General features: G+C 42.2%; 1 protein-coding gene across 1 annotated transcript in view; it reads right to left on the reverse strand.

Annotated features, from left to right (window-relative positions):
- Positions 1-18,091, reverse strand: part of CPZ (carboxypeptidase Z) — a gene marked incomplete at both ends in the record, with an annotated part of 32,628 nt that overhangs the window by 11,606 nt on the left and 2,931 nt on the right. Inside the window, 5 exons of the mRNA XM_080626288.1 lie at positions 2,817-2,978; positions 3,933-4,129; positions 6,249-6,461; positions 7,811-8,185; positions 9,061-9,084. Of these exons, the coding sequence (XP_080482414.1) occupies positions 2,817-2,978; positions 3,933-4,129; positions 6,249-6,461; positions 7,811-8,185; positions 9,061-9,084 (971 nt within the window). The remainder of the gene's footprint in view (positions 1-2,816; positions 2,979-3,932; positions 4,130-6,248; positions 6,462-7,810; positions 8,186-9,060; positions 9,085-18,091) is intronic.

Here is an 18,091-nt window from a genome sequence, read left to right on the forward strand (position 1 = left end):
CCTCATGAGAAACAGGTCAGGCCAATTTTGTCTATCAACCTAGTGAAAGCCTCTCAATCTCTGTGTCACAGCCCTTTCAACCTTCGTATTTTAAAGAAGCAACTTAACTGTAAGTTGAGATGTAACAGGTAAAGTCTGACCAACTCAGGAACACACTAAATGCACTTTGTACACCAGATTTTTAGCGCAATAAGGAAGATTAGACACAGAGTTTCCATGAAGGGCATGACCCAAACATCTTTAAAAAGGCAGATAAAGGGCACTCTGAAAGGAAAGGACAAATGCTCTTCACTTTTTGCAGTCCCACACACCATGTCACACAAGGGGTGAGAGAAGAAAACAGCCCATCAGGCTCCATAACAAGAAACCTGGCAGTGTTTGAAGAACGCTACGTACAGCAGTCAAAGTATTTGCTTTTCTGGTTTTTGTACAGTGCCCTAGGATGGTCTAATAATGATCTTTATCCTAAGGGAATTTGGGACTGAACCAGCCACTCTCACCTGAACTCTGAAAGTGCTTTATTCATCCTTTGAAACCATCTATTTGAAGAGCAGAAAACCTTATGAGGTGGCTTGTAAGGGTCTGTGAGCAGCACTCCCTGCCCCATGGATCCCTGCACAGGGTGCACAGGGTGGCTGAGGACCTGGCACCAAGCTCACACTCTCTAAAACCCATAGCACCAGCACTTCACAGGATGATGCTGCCCCAAAATCTCAGCAGCTCTCTGCCCTATCTGTGCTGCCCCAGGTCCCACTGCCTGATGTGAGAATCAGCCCTGCTTTCAAACAGCAGTCTCAGGCTACAGTTCAGAGGGCAAGGGAGATACACACAGTTTTACTTGAAGCACTCCTAAATTCAGCCCCTCATCCTGACTAGATACCTGCATAAGCCATGAAACACTGCTGTGTCACAGAGGCAACATCCTACTGAAGTGGATGTTGTGGAAAATCAGAAGTTTCAACATCACTATTTTTATCCTAATAGCACTTCAGTGACATTATGGATGGTGATTAAAGGTTTGCAGTGTGCACATCCTGGTTCAGCTCCACTGGATGACAGCAGATGCTATCTCTGTCACTCTAGCCTTTGACTATTCATAGACTTTTCCTTTAATGTGGGTTTTGATTTATTTATTTTTTTCACCAGGACTGTTGTTTTTTCAGTCAGAAGAGATCAATTCTAAAGTGTCCATCTCACAAGAACACTAGGACACAATTAAAAAACAGCTAAAATATTTCTGCATAAGCACAAGGAATGGCCAATATCCTTTTAAACCTGAATCTCATTTCTGTCAATTATACTACAATTAGTCACTGTCTCCATGGCTTTCAACGATTTCTTTTTTCCCTTTTAGAAGCAACCACACTCATTTTCCTCGAGACTGTGCCAGCCGCCACTGGCACAGACTTCCAAATTCTGTTTGAATCAAGCCAGTTTAACGCACTTAATTTCAGATAAAGCCTGAAGTCTCTCAGTCTGAGTCCTCAGACCACTGATTACAATAATTCATAACTGTGGGGAGCAAATTGCGCTGTACAGCAAGGGTTACGGGCAAGCAAGAGATCTCCTGAGTTTAAGGGATTGGCTGGGAGCTTGCTTTCATTTTCTGACCTTTATACAATCCCCTGCAATACTTGGATAATTACTTTAATAAGGCAGATAATAAACACTATTAAGTAAATGAAAGCAGAGAGGCTGGTGCTGAAACATCTAATCTAATGTTTTTGCATGTGCAAAGCTGACTACTGTAGGAACCATGGGTTCATCTGCCTGACAAAGCTGAAGCTCATCATGGGAGAGCTGATTTGGCTGTTCCATGGTACCACTGGCAGAGAAGAGATGTGGGGCTGTGAGATCATATACTGCCAAGTTTCTGATCCATGTGAAGTTGCAGTTAAGACTTTGTGATGCCATTCAGGTCACAGGCAAATTGCTTCCTCATCAAAGCATAAGGATTTGGAGATGCTTTGGGCTACATGCATAAAATAGAATAAACTTCTTGAATTAGTTATGTTGAAAATCAATGGTCTAATACAGTGAGTGTCACCGAGCTTCTCACAACCTTGCATCTTCATGTGTACATTATCCTGAGGAAGTGAGGTGATTTTATCCAGATTTCACCACTGTGAAATGGAGTACGAAAACCCTGGGGCAGCATCAGAGATGCCTGTGGGATTTAGACCTGGCCTCAGGTAGGATGGAGCTTTGCATTCCTGGACATCACATAATGTGAAGCTTAGTGAGGATGCAAGCAAGGCCCTGCAAAGCTGCCTCCATCCTGCTCCCCAGGACTGGAGGCAGCAGCAACTCTCCCATCCAGCACCACTGCAGCTTCACAGGCTGTTGCTATTGCTCCAACTGGTTACAGTCACTTTACAATCATCTTTTTTGTGGAAGGTGATGCCACACAACTTCACATGAAATCTTTTTACGTTTTCCAAGGCAGAAATCACTGTTGCATCAAACCTGGGCAGAGCTTAGTGCAAAGACAGCCAAATTGATAAAGTCTTTAACATGCTCCCGGAGCTTATATCACTAATGATGACTCATTACACACTTGTGACCCTCTTCAAACAGTCATAATTCTTAATCTAAAATAGCAAAATCCAAATTATCCACAAATTTTCCCAATTTGTGACACCTGCCTCTTTGGCCCAACCTACACCATGATTTTTCATGCCTGTTGTGAGCCTGTCCAGCTTAGTCCTACTTATAAATCTAATTACCGGAGAATAATTTCAGACCAACCAATCACAGCTTCTTAATTAATGAGTTGTTCTCTAATATATGTGATTCATAAAATATGTAATTCATACCTTACCCCACCAGTAGGACTGCGGAATGGGGATGTGATCTAGGCGGGCCCCACGGATCCCAGCTCTTCTGTAAGCCTCAGACGTCAAATCAGGGAAGTTTCTGTTCAAGTCCAAGTTCTGAGCTGTCTGTCGTCCGACGACCCATCCGTTGTAACCAGCTCCCTAATTTATAACATAGAAGCCAACCTCAGAATAACTTCCTGTCTCAAAATATCACTTTGTGGCAATTATGCAAAATTCTGTTTTAATCAAGGGGAAGTTTTAAAAGAAGCAAACTGAAAATGTCTATGCTGTTACAAAAACACTTATTAATCTTTTTTTTTTTATCCCCATGAACACCAATGCAGTAACTGGAATGCAGGAAGCATTTCACTCACCAGTGATGTGACTCATGAGAGGAACACAGCAACTTCTTACTCAGCACAGAGCAGCATGCAGAGTAGGTTAGAGGAGGAGAAAAATGAAAATACAGCTGATGGTCTAAGATAGGATCACGCAGAATGCAATAACCCCAGTCTCATACAACAGACAGAACTCATCATATGAGCAATGAAGAAGAAGAAAGGTCCTGTTTTTCATGTTAATGGTGCTAGCGATAAAAGTGAGGTGAAAAGAAAGTCAAGTAACACGTAATAGAACTTTTGTTTTTGCAGGTCTCCTTTAGACACCAGCTAATCTCTGAAAACTGCCATTCATTATGGAAGTGTGACAGTACAGAATGTATTCATACATTATTATTATACCGGCTCTCCTAAATGAGGAAGAACATCTATACCACAGTGTTAAACTACATTTCCTTATAAAATAATTAACAGTGATTACAGTGAGTCAGTGGGCATTCTGTTCTAGAACTGAGACCAGAGCACGCTAAATGTGTGAAAAAATAACAGTCATTCCCACGTCATCGCATGCAGGCAGCAAAAATGAAAAACATGGCTCTTAGGTCTATTCACATCATCTGTGGAAAGAAACCTACCAAGAAACCAGCCTTGGATTCTGGCTGCTGATTATTAACACTCCCTCCCATATGTGTTACTCCCTTCCCACTTTGTCCTTTCCCATGAGGAATTTTAGAAACATAAAGCCCTAAACGTTTGCTTATGAAAAATCTTTTACCTCTTCTGCAGCCAGTTCATACCCATCAGGGTTCAGGGAAGGTAGGAGATGAATTCTTGTATTATTAATCAAGGTCTGGATGCGAGGGTTCCCGAGAATATACTCCGAACACAGATATTGTGCGAGGTATATTAGTAGTTCTTTCCCCACGACTTCATTTCCATGCATATTGCCAATGTACTTAAATTCTGGCTTGACTGTGGAATATGAAGTAATGAGATACTTTAATTTGATTATACCTGGATGACTTCCAGAAGCAGAGTAACCCAGATAGCTTACTGATGAGTCAGAAACTTTTATTTACACTAATTCAATGCATACATTCCTGTAAATAGCACACCAGTTCCAGTCAGTTCAACAATTGAAATAGTGTGAAATAAAGTAAGTCCATACTTTCAGGATCCCAAACTGTATGAGGCATTCATTGCTCTGAGCTTTTGCTGAACTCATCATTAACTGTGAGCAAAGAATGCTGCAAACAAAAATGCCAAGACATGTCTGGAAAGGAACAAAATACACCCCTGGCACTCTCATTTTCCTTGGGTAAATTGAATGCCTTAAATTGTCACAGACCCTAGAAATGACCTGCAGATGCATAATGTATTACCCCCCTCTTTGGAAAAGAAATTGGATTATGCATAAAAAGTGGCTTTTAGGTTAAATAGCCTTGAAATAAGACTATTAGAAACATATAACTTCACTATTCCCCACAGCTATTCTCTCAGTCTCCATCCTTCCTTAAAGACTAATGGAAAGTGTAAAATAGACGCACTTTGGAGACACCTTCTCCTGTCTATCCCTTTATCTTCATCTTTGATCCTGGCCAGCCTCAAGCAATAGACACTGGACGAGGACTGGCACAGAGCTATTATGGCAGCTTGTTCAGGCTGGCAAAACCTCCAGCTCTAAAGCTATTTCCAGCCTCTTTTATGCTGTCCTGAGCTGCATGAAGCAATAGATTTGAAGGAAATGCTAGGTAATGTGTTAAACTACCACCTTTCATCATGCCATATCACAGTTTTAATTTAGAAGTCTGATTCATAGGCTTTGTGTTTTGCTGGCAAATGGAGTATCAGCTTAAAAAGACACCTATTACTTCTTTTCTTTACACAAGAGAGGAAGGATGATCAGACAGGAAATAGTTAATGTAGATATTTGCTCTGTGTAAGATGTGTAAGACTGGGACCTTGATGAAGTTTAAAGGCACCTTAAAATACCTCTACACCATGCAAGGCAACATGGCCGAGAGTAAACAAAGCTAACACCAGTCTTCTCTGCCTCCCCTGCATCATAGCACACAGACGACATAGTCACTTGACCTGAGATGATAATGATAGAATCATAGAACAGTTAGGGTTGGAAAGACCCTTAAGATGAGCTCTCAATAAAGTATTAAGTCAGATGTCGTTTCATTCTGCTACGCTGCTGAGGTTGCTTTGGTGCTGGAGCTAGCCCAATGAGAAGGAGCCTGAGGTTTCCGGTATGCTGCAATAGCCATACAGTCACCAGATTCAATGGGTACTATTTTTTAGCTGGGAGCTGGTAACTGGAAAATAATATCTAATACTCCCCAAGAAAATGATTGGCATTTAAGGATTTAAAACATTTAAAAATCCGGCCCTTGCCTCAGTGATGAATATACAAAACAGAGATCAGAACTGGTCCCCGCTGAAGAAAAGCTGTGAGGACTCATATACCAAAGGTATTCAACTGCTATGAGAACATAAATTCCTGGTATCATTTACCTGCTACATTGATATGTATTGCACTGACCTGAATCTCTGTTCAGGACTGGTTTCTGTGCTGCTCTTACTTTTTTTGATGTCAGTGTCCTTCTGTGTCTGAGGCCTTCTCACAAGTTTTACATATTTTAGGATGTGAAGGAGTAGAGAAGAACAGTACTTATAGGAAGTGTGTAGGGTTTGATGGTACAGTGATAAATAAAAGGAGACTGAGGAAGTGGTAGATGATAGAGAGGGCAGGCGGGTCAGTAACAGAGAACAATTCCAGCTTCTTTGAATGCTGGACACAGATAATAGCCATATCACTGCAACCAAGTGCACGGTCATACATCTAGAAACAAGGAATGTCATCCACAGTCATAAATGGAGGTCACAAAGATATGAAATTGCACCAGGACTGTAATTGCTACAATAAATCATCAGCTATCACTTCAATTCAAGAACGCAAACGAGGAGAAATGTTTTTGAATCAATGTTTTTCACACTTTAAGTGATATCCCATTAAAAAGACTTGTTTTCACTCAGATAATCTGGACTTCCCTCAAGCAACCTGATCAACACTGATATAACTCACGCAGTTCATGGTGTCCAGGCTTGGTTGAAAACTCAATCACAAAAAGGTCCTTCCCTTCAAAACTGCGACCTATGCTGTAGGTTGTTGCAATATGGGAGCACTTAGAAGCAGTCTTCTTCAACATGCTCACCATTTGGGAATATGAATGGTGTTTGAACTGGATAAAAGTTCCTGGCAAGTCTGAAGGCAGATCTTCCTCAACAACTACTTCTCCTGTAAAGAAGAATTGTAACACAGTGGTTAAAACCATGATGCACACAGGACTGTACGAATGTCTGCACTTTTCTGCAAAACACCTTTTTCAGTAGTAAAAGTATAAAAAAACCAGCTGCAATCAAAACCTTCAATCCATGCGGCACATCCCACTTTGTTTATTGTGAGATACTTTGCAAAATCATACTAATGCATATGCACACTGACAAATAATTTGTGCAACTTCCAGTTACAATTTGGACTTCAGCATGCTTAGCACATTTTAGTAACAAAATGTACAGATTTTTCCCTTTGAATCTAGTGGATCAAATGAATTTTCTATGAGATTTAGTTGTCTTCAGTTATCTGGATCTTCATCAAAGAAAAATCTGTGACAATCATTAATAAGATTATTTTAATGAGCTTGTCAAGTAGTCATGTATTTATGAGTGCATTAAAGTTCCAGTTTTTAAATAATATATTTCAAATATATAGACAGCTATCACACAGAGCAGGGCTTATTTAAATGCATATTGGCAGTCCAAACATCTAGCTCTTAGCTGCCTGTCTTGATGTTCTTTTTATGAGGGACAGAAACAGATGTTTCTTGAGCACAGTTTTAGTGTTTAAAATATATGGAACAGAATGAATCACACCTTACAGCTGAGATGACAAGCGGAAAAGTTTCGTGACATAGTGTTACAGTTTAACCCCAGCCAGCAAATAAGTACCACACAGAAGCTTGCTTACCACCCCCAACTTCCCAGTGGGACGGAGAGGAGAATCAGAAAAAGGTAAAACTCATGGATTGAGATATGAACAGTTTAATATTTGAAATAAAGTAAAATATACTACTAATAGTAATAATAATTGTAATTATAAGGGAGACAACACAAACAAAAAGGGAATAAAACCCATTAAACAACAGTGATGCACAATACAACTGCTCACCACCAACACTGACCAATACCCAGCCCATGCCTGAGCAATGATCAGCCACTTCCAGCCAGCTCTCACCACTTTATATACTGGGCATGACTTGCTGAAGTATGGAATACCCCTTTGGCTAGTTTGGGTCAGGTGTCCTGTTTCTGCTCCCTCCGGGCTTCTTGTTCTTCTCCTTGCTGGCAGAGCACGAGACTGAAAAGTCCTTGATCAAGGTACGCACTACTGAGCAACAACTAAAACATCGGTGTGTTATCTGCGTTGTTCTCAGACTAAAGCTGAAAGCACAGCACTGCACCAGGTACTAGGAAGAGAAATAACTCTATCCCGGGCAAAACCAGGACACATAGACACATCAAGCTGAGTGAGATGAGACCCTTCCCATCTAGATGAGTAAGATGCATCAGCAGAGCTTTCTTCCTTACCTCGCAGCTTTGCCAGCGGGTCAAAACAACCCTCTTCTTCTCCAGCAAAAAAACGGTCACAGTCTAAGAAATAGGGCCAAGCCATGTCTATTGCATCAAAGGCATGGAGGCAATTCTTTTTCAGTTTTTCACAGACATGCCTACAAGGCTTAATTACTTTGTCCTTTTCGCACTGTGGGGCCAGCACCGAGCAGCCCAGGAGCCTCAGGTCTGGATTGCATTCTCCCTGGAGCAAGTTTTGCAGCACACTGATGAGGATGTATTCAGAGCTGTACTCAACCACTTCTCGAGATTTCTGATCCAGAAAATTAGGATATGACATTTGAGTATAGGTAACATCAGTACAAGAACTTAAGGCAATGTCCACGCATTTGGCTATGAAAATGAGATGAACATAAGAAAAATAATTCACTTCACTGATACCCTGTACAATTCAAACACAGCATAACAAATAACATTGCAATGAACTTATTTTTTTTGTTCACAGATAGCTGGAGGCAGTTTACAATACTCTCAAATGAATTTGATGTCTAAAACCATTTATGGAAAGATGATGGAAACTATGCTTGGTGCGGAAATTGATCGTGAACAGTTTGATGCAAATAGATTTCATTCAGAATTCAAATGATATCTGACAATTTGATAGGGCATCAGAGGTTATCTGATTGATAAAGATCATTTCTAAAATAAGATTTATGGTGTTAATTCAATACCTGAACAGCAACGAAAGGACAAATACCTGTCCAGAAAACGCTGGAGTACCGGGCCACATGAGAATTCGTTTAACAAATAGCTTGGAAACCATCAAAACAAATAAAGCCTATTTTCCAGAAAAGAGGCTGTCTCATACACATAGAATCATAGAATGGTTTGTGTTGGAAGGGACCTTAAAGATCATTTAGTTCCAACCCCTTCTGTCATGGGCAAGGGACAACGTCTTAAGAAGGATAAATGTTGGTAATACCTTCAACCCACTCAGAAGTGAAAAGGGAGTAGTAGAGAGATGTCTCTTCATAAAATGACTGGCTATTATGGTAATGGGCCTCCATTTGAGACTCCTCTTGCTAATATCTCTGGCTGGTAACAAATGCCGTTGTCACAGCCGCAAAATCCTGCCTTGTGTGAAAGAGATAGTCTCTCTAGGAACAAGACTTACTATAGCACCAACATTAGAAAACTTGTCAGAAATAATTAAGAAATACTTAAGGTTTTGAGATTCTCCAAGGACAGCAGGCAAAGTCACATCATACCTTTCTGTAGAGTTTGGCACTGACCTGCAAATAAAGAGGAAAAAAAACCCAAAAAACATTATGGGGCAGGTTTCCATTGTACTTCCTTATGTTAGGAATTGTCCAATCTGGTAGCCCCAGAAAGGTTGCTGCAGCTCTATGCCCTGAGGTCCAGCCATATCAGGGACAAACATGTATTGCCATCAGGGACATATTACATAGATACACAAAGGGAAAGCAGTACGGGCAAATACACCACCTAGTCAGGATGAAAGACCGTTGATAGGAACGAAGTACAGGTGGATCCCTCCAGTAGTTCATCCTAAACACACTGAGACCCCAGTTGCTGTCCCCTGAGGCCATTGATCTCCCAGTTGCCTCATGCACTGACACATATGCTGATCTCTGACAGCTGGCCCAGACCCAGGGGTTTCGTTGGTAGCCAAGCCCCAGGACTTGACAGTACCTCTAAAGTGTGGTTGTATAAGAAATCAGGCCTATATTTGAAAAAGACATTGAGCTGCCCAGCCCTGACAACTTGATAATATTTCTAGGCATGCTTAAAAACTGTAAACTGGGTGCCTAGGAAATGTCAGTAATGAAAATGTAAGTCTTTAGTAATCTGGTTTAACCTGAAAGTCCACATGAGTCCTTCCATACATACTAAGATGCCTTATGGATCTTCCCCCATAACACTGTGCATACCTTTCTTGTAAAGCAATTAAGCCTTTGGTGGGTATGAGGGGATGTATTTCTTCCCCATCCCACTTCATCCTATCTCTAGCAATTGCATTTTTAATCCTTTTAATAACATCTTAAAACTAATTATTTTCCTGCTCAACTGCTCTCATGGGAAAGCTTTTCCAAAAGCTTGCTCCTCTAATGGCTAGAAATTGCCTTTTAATTTCCTGCCTAAAAGTATCTGTGGCCAGTTTATAACCATCTGTTGTTGTGCCAGCATTGTCCTTTAACTTAAATAGCTCCCTGCACTCCCCGGTGCATGCCTTCACCATGCGATTGCAGAGAGCAACCAGATCCCCTTCCTTAGCTTTCTATTTGCTAAGTCAAATAAATGAAGGAGAGGTCTCTTTTGCTCATCTGGCCAATAATTCTATATTGAACTTCTCTTATACCAGCAACAAAAGAAAAATATTGCTACCGAGGTATCAGAGCTTGTTTTTATCATTGCCTCACAGGAGCTAAGCCACTACGCACAAGCTTTTTAAACACCAACAGGTCTGCTTTCCTTGTGATGTACTGGGGATCTAGCTATGTTGCTCTTTCTTGTAGCAGGGACAGGCACATAGCTTCTTGCTCAGTGAAATGAGCATTTGCCCTCATAAGACCAAATTCATTATATATTTTTTTCTACCAAGCTTAAACTTCTATTCCTGGCATGTTTGCTTAAATGTAATCATCTGCATATGTGTTGCTAACGAGCTGATCCTTCTTTAGCCAAAATAAAATCATTATAATGAGAACAAAATTAACCCTGGAATTTTATCTTGAAGGGAGACATTTAACTGGAAATTAGTCTGGTTCTATATTATGAATTGTCATTGATCCACATTACCTCATAAAACAAATGAGGGGTCAGAACCAGCAGAAACAGCCCATCTCCAACACCAGCAAGTTCTGGTAAACAGCAAGCTGGAAAAAATTAAATCCATGCAAACTTCTTTCCTGACTTGGTACATTATGTTAACAGCAATAAACAATACCTGGTTCATCAACAGTGCCTTCTGTTATAGATTTCAGTGTTTCCCTTAGTTAGACACAATCCCCTCAGTGAGTTAGTTATTAAGGTTAAGGCATTTCTAAAAAAGCTTCATCTCAGCTGGATACTGCAAGTAGTTTTACATATGGGGACAATCAAGGAATAGCCTTTTGTGCTGTGCTAGCTGAGAAAGAGGAAGGAGTGATCTCTTGTTAGTAAGAGCTCCAGCAATTAATCCTGCTGATAAAATTGGATGTCACTACCTTTCTGAATCTTATATCTTAATCTTATATCTTAATATCTTATATAATATAAACTATAATACTCTTATATCTTAATGCCATCATACCCACAACAGCTTGTGAGGCATTGGACACAAGTCTGGAGCCAGCCAAATGTTCCATCAGAGGGGAAAACTTCGTGTGGATGGGGCTGCCTTGAGTTCAGCCACGTTCCAATGAGATGAGTGACGCTCTGTCTGGTTATCAGCAGGGTTGTCAGCAATGAATCGCCTTCCTTACCTTGTAGGGTGGCTTAAGAAACACTTGCCATTTTTTTTCTCCTCAGCAGAAAATGACTGTATTGTAGCTATTATTTTAGACTAAAGGCTCATGTGTGCCGAGTGTAGTTTTTCATGGGATCATTTGGGGAGTATGAACGGTCTTTCCACAGCTGCTCAGGTTTCCTCAAAGGTAAGAGGCAATTCCCCTCTGCTGGCTCCATGACCAAGCTACAAATGTCCTTTATGTTTGTCCCTCCAGCATGCACTGATCAAATCACAAAAGCGAGGTACACACCATCTCCCAGACCGCTGCTACTGTGCAGGAGTGCTATAGCCATCAGTCAGTCTGACACGTGGCACAAACCTGCTTTCGATGGTGTCTCAGTATTCTGCTAATTCAGCTGGAGCAGAAAAGGTATTCTAACAACAAGCTGGAACAAGCAGAGGAAACCAAAGGGAAAATGCAGCAGACAGGGTCTGGGCACGGTGCTGCTGCTTCCCCCTGCTCTGGCTCTCTGAGAAGCAGCAGCAACCCTACTGTGTTTAGCAGACGCCTGTTTCTGCTCAGCTGGCCAGGAGAGGTGTCGGGAAGCAATGGATAGCCATTGGAAGAGATATGTAAAATTCCTCCAAGTCATACACTGTAGCTGGGTTCACAAGAGGACTAGATCGTTTTGTGAGCAGGAGTAGATGTTAGCACAGGAGAGGTAAAGACAGCTCTGGTTTCAGACTGTTCGCTACCTGGCTTCTACACTTTATTATTTTGATCTACTTAGGGAGAGAGGCAATTTTTAAAGCAACATGGCTATTATTAACAAAGATGCTGACTGAAGAGGATAGATTAATTTTTTTGAATGAGGAACCCAAATGCTTATAAACCTTTCCCATGGCAACTGAAGTTGTTCATCTCGGTATATGATAATCAGGGGTGGTTCTTCGGCACAAGGTAAAGCTTTTCATTACTTTTGGCCCAGGATGTCCCTCACAAACTCAGAGCTACTAAGACTCATTCATTAATTAGCAGCAAAGCTGACTCCTTCTTTCAGGGTCCTAAGCCTAGATCTAAGTTTAGGCTTAAATCTAAGTCTCACTGGGGTTTTTTTATCATACTGTGCTGTTTTCTCTCTGTATTTCTCTGCTAGAGACTTCTATGCAGCTTCTTCTGCTTTCAGAGGTCAGTTCTGCCCAAACTTTAACACTTCTTTCCACCACAGTCCAAGCTGGCATATGACCCATTTGTCAGCCATAGCTCTGTCTGTGAACACCCATGATTGAAAATGCTTATCAGCAGATAATATACATAAAAGCAAGAGAGAAAAGTTCTGTGTTTTCCAGACCTTGCTTTATAACAAGTCTTAAATGTTGTGTGCTGATGTGGTGCTTGGACTTCTCCTATGTGTCCTATTGCCAATGCTTGTATATATTTTGGAGGGTGCGGCTCTGCGAGGGCCAAAGATAATTGTTCAGTATGTGCACTTATATAAATAAGTGTGGATGCACGTAGCTGGGCCAGAGCCTGGAGAGCAGGCAGCAGGAAACCCTCCAAGGCCAGCTTCAGAGCCACAGCTGCGTGCTCTGTTCCTGAAGCTCTGCAACCACGGCTTTGTGGCTCTGCACATAGAAACAACCAGCAAATCCCTGTCCCTACCCATTATAGCTCGTATTTTAAGAGGTCCGGCAATGCCAGAAGAGTTCAACCACTCACTGTCTCTTTAAACTGGTATACAGATTGTTTCTCAGGTCTCCAGATTAGCTTGGCAGGCTTCAATTGCGGCTGCTTCTGTGTTTGAAAGAGCTTACATCTCCTTTTTTGAGCAGAGGCTTCCCTGAGCTTAGAGGGAGACAACGCTGCCTCCTCTCACAGTCCCATCCACAGACAGGTTGGTACAAAGAGACCTTTTTCTTCCTGACCCAGAACAGCCTTTTCCATTTTTTGTGTTTATTTTTGTACTCTGTCTATTCCACCAGGGCTACAGAAGTGCTTTCAGTAGCACAGCTTCTATTTAAGATTATGGATAAAATACCTTATTGAAGGGGAGAAAAGCCATTTCAAGCTTTCTGAGCCCTCCCTTTAATATATGCTCCTGGTTTTAATTTGCAAAGGCAAGCCTGAAAATCTACAGTGCAGCACATACATATTTTACTGCCAAGCTTACATTTTTTCCCCTTGATGATTCAGCACTGAAAGAAGCAAGCCGCTGTGATTAACCCTAGCCCAGACAATAGAGCTGAACAGCTACTTCTAGTGCCATGGCTTGGCCACTTGCCTTTTCAAGAGCAAAGCCAACAAGAGACTTATGTGCTTGAGGATATGGAATAAGCCCAAGGGCCAGTCTTAAACTGAAATATATAAATCATTCAGTGAGGCTACACAATTACATTATTATGACTGACAGATCAAACAAGATTAGATAATATATCTTGTACTGACCAGCACACCCCCTACCAGCTTTCTGGGTTTTTGTACAATACTGTTTTAAACTGGAAGACATTTGTATCCATTTTAGAGTATTCACAGCCAAACCTTCTACTTTTCTAAACTAACCATTTTGGTTTCTGATCACATTAGTGTTACTCTCCTTGTGGGTTCTACATGCTTCATTGAGTCAGTCTTTGCAACTACAATCTGCCTTTTAACACTAAAAGGACAAAACTTAATATCAGCAATAATATGCAAACACTGCTGGGCTGTACCATTTTGCACAACATTGCGCAGCACGAGGACAAGAGCAGATCCATTACAGAATACTGTAATAGATCAGAATCACCAGGAGAAGGATGCAGAAGTGAAAAAGTAGTGGGACTAGTGGCAGGGGAATGAGCCAGCTGAGTAGCTTGGCTAGGGGGAAAATGGTAAAGCAGAAAAAGCAGGAGAGACAACAGCTACATATCTACATACATACAGGGGCAGAAGTGGAGAAGATCCCAAGCCACAGAGAGGAATTCCAGGAAAACTGGAGGAGAAGAGGAATGATTGCAAAAAGCAGACCACGTGGTTTCTTCTTTTTCTGGATACATCAAAGCTTTTATGAGCAGAGGACTGAATTCCTGTTACTAATCGCCTACTCCAGCAATTGCTGAAACTGTCCCAGAGGAGAGATGTGGTTGCAAAGGGGCAGAAGCAGTATGCAGGGACCCGATGTGCAGGAAGTGAGACAAGCCCTGCTTTAGCCCTGTTCCCTCACATGAAGAAGCCTGAAAGCACCTGAAAGAGATTAATGCCTAATCTGCCTTCACTTTGCAGCGCAAGATCACAGCAGGAAGACACAAACCAGTGTTTGCTATTAATCATCCTTTTTTCTGACCTTCCTGCTGCCTGGCATTTAGTCAAACACCCATTTTTACTGAATTACTGAAGGTGTTCCCAGAACAATGACAGCGCAGTTGGCTCTCCTGGACTGTTCCTTTCACAAGGCTGGTCTGGAGCCTGCAGGAAGATGTTGCAGCTTTCCTATGGGTGATGGGAGTTCATGCAACCACAGGTCAAAATCCCTGCAGATGCACACCAAGACATTGCCACTCAGCAACGGCTCAAAGCCAGCCTCAGTGGTGGCGAGTAATTCTCTCTTGTTTCTAATTGTCCAGATGCAATCCAAACAGGGCTGCAATTGTAGGAGCCTAAAAGAACTGATGCAGAGTGATTCTATCTGCCTGTCTGTCACAGAATCATAGAATAGTTAGGGTTGGAAAGGACCTTAAGATCATCCAGTTCCAACCCCACTGCCATGGGCAGGGACACCTCACACTAAACCATGTCACCTAAGACTCTGTCCAACCTGGCCTTGAACACCGCCAGGGATGGAGCATTCACAACTTCCCTGGGCAACCCATTCCAGTGCCTCACCACCCTCACAGTAAAGAATTTCTTCCTTATATCCAATCTAAACTTCCCCTGTTTCAGTTTGAACCCGTTACCCCTTGTCCTATCACTACAGTCCCTAGCAAAGAGCCCCTCTCCAGCATCCGTATAGCCCCCCTTCAGATACTGGAAGGCTGCTATGAGGCCTCCATGCAGGCTGTCCCCACTGCATGTCTTGGTACCTCTAATGACAAGATCCCTGGTGTCACCACATAAAATACATCTGTGTCTCTGGCCAGTAAGTGCTGCTCCAGGGAGTCCTATGAGCTGAAAATCTTGAACAGAAACATAATTCCCCAAACAAAAACCACTAAATGCCCTTTTTTGGCCTCAGCTGAGATATTTTCCAAGTTGTGAGGGAAAAATCACAGATTGGGCAAACAAAACACTGTAAAGACAATGACAACAAAATAGCCCAGCCGTTTCCAAGTTGGCTGAAGACTTGCTGGGCTGCACATGAGACTGCTGCTGAACGTGCATTTGCTGTGTGCCAAGATGACCTGGAGACATATTGAGACCATCTCCCAGTGTCTGGTCAGTGAAGGAAAGAGAAAGCTGCTCAGATCTGGGCGATGCTGGTGTTAAAGCAACAGCTGGGGAGAGAAGGTGGAATAGGTCAGGAAATCTCTACAACTGCCATCTAAGGGATCAATTCTTTATCAGGGTGACTGGAGAAGGGTGAAAACACTTATTAGGCCTGGAGCTGTGATACCTTCATAGCTTTACTTTGCGACTATATACTCTGTATGGATCAGATCCCACTGCCTAAGGACACTGTGCTCTCTACTAAGTGTTGTGCTTTGGTCAGCAGTTTACCACGAGCCAAAAGCTTACCTTTGAGTAATGTTGAATGCCATGGGACAGGGGATCATATCTGAAAAATTGTGGCTTTTACCTTTTGTGCTACAACCCTTACAAAACGTTTGCCAAAACATCATTCCATCCTTTAAAAACACAGCCTATGCAGCCGCCTAGCATAACTGTCTTTTCATTAGTTCAGATGTACGAGAACTATTGTAGTTAACATTGCATCTGGTTTTTCTGCAGCTAGTTGAGTTTTAGCCAAATGTGGTATTTTTATGTTATGAAAGATTGACAGTTAATTCAACAGCCTTGACTTAAATCCGTGCCTTAGTCTCGTACTATCTCCTGGATAAGGGTGTCCTGTCATAACCCTGTAAACTAGGGTGCCAAGTAAATCAATGGAGTCACAACAGGATAAGCAAAGGGATTGAAATTCCAGTTTTATATCTGAACTAGGTTGAGCAACCCCAAGTCCTTGAACTTCATTGACCTGTGACAGCTGCATCCAACTGAGGGGAGCAACTCTGTCCAAACAAGATTCAGCACTCATGAAAGCCCAGCAAACAAACCAGGATGTGGCCAACCAGCCTCAAACACCATGTTCACAACATGATAGGAAGCTTCTTCATGCTTCTGTGCTTATACCCCCTCAAACAATGGCACCTGTGACATTTATCCAACATTTGATCCAGTCTTGAGGAGGGGATGGCTCTCATATGGCCTAGGCAACCCAAAAGGGACCATAGTAGCCATCAGCCAGGCAGCACCCCCAGACAACCACCTCTTGACTGTGTGAAGGGAAAGGCAATGTCTACAAATGTTAAAGGGGAACAACCATCAGTGTTACTAGGTCTTGCTAAAAGTCTAGCTGCCCCTTAGGGGTTTTGCTCAAGTTTTGACTTCTATATTTACATTTAAAAATGTCTGAACAAGTATTCTGAAGAAAAACTTTGCCTTCAGACTAAAATCATGCATAAACTGCTTTAGCAGTAAAATGATATACCTGTGTATTGTATTTTCAATATAAACTTCCTCACATAAGTGTCTGTTTCTGATCCCATTTCCCATGTTAAATGTAGCAGAAGATCATTGCTAAAATAATAACTGCGTAGAAATACTAGAGTCAGTGGCGGGAATCCAGAGCAGCTCACATGACTGGGTGATGACCGCTGGGTTTACAAGAGCTGGAATTTCTCATCTTGTGATGATGTAGATGCTAGTTCTGCATATTTTTCTTTGGAAGAGACTGGGAAAAATCCTCCTTGGGTGCAGCTTGGGCTTTCCCACCCATGGTGGCACAGCACTGCAGCCACACTCAATGCCTATGCCTGCCTGTGCTGGCCATAGCAGGATGAGGGACCCTGCTGGTGATGCTGGTCTTGGGGCAGAGAAGCAGGGCACTGCTCAGACACCCAGTGCAGTCACACATGACAGCTGCAGTAGCCAGAGAGGCTCTGCCTCTGTGTGTGCACATGGCTTTCACCAGGAAACAAGCACCAGAAATATCCGCAGTAGGTGAATTAACACGCTCAGGTCCCATGAAGTTGGGACCAGTTTGAAGCTTGTAAAAGGAAATGATTCACTTAGCAAAAAGCATGGCATGCTATGGAAATAGGAATGGCAGAGAAGAGGGGGGGAAATGTATAGCATCTACAAGGAACAGGCTTCACATATAAATGTGAAGCCATTTTTCCATCAGTGTGATTTTCCAGGAGTCTTGCTCAGTGTCACAGCTTAGAGAGGAGACACAAAGAATGCCACAAAATCTGGGCATTTTCTCTGGCATTATTTCTGTGTTATTATGGCAATCCAGAAGAAATACAGTACCTGTCCCCTGCTTCTACCCTGGTGTGTTTTTCCTCCCTCTCTTCCTTATCACAGAAGCAGCTAGGTTGAAAAAGACCTTTAAGATCATCAAGCCCAGCTGTTACCCTAGAACTCTCAAGACCACCACTAAATCATGTCACTAAGGGCCTCATCTACATTTTTGAGCATTTCCAGGGATGGTGATTCCACCGCTGTGCGCCGCAGCCTGTTCCAATGCCTGATCACCTCTCAGTGAAGTTTTTCCTAATATCCAATCTAAACTTCCCCTAGCACGGCTTCAGGCAGTTTCCTCTTGCCCTATCACTTGCTACATCACTTGTTACTTGGGCAAAGTAACACCACC

The sequence above is a fragment of the Psittacula echo genome (assembly GCF_963264785.1).
Source record: "Psittacula echo genome assembly, chromosome: 1".
In the NCBI taxonomy this organism is placed as follows: Eukaryota; Metazoa; Chordata; class Aves; order Psittaciformes; family Psittacidae; genus Psittacula; species Psittacula echo.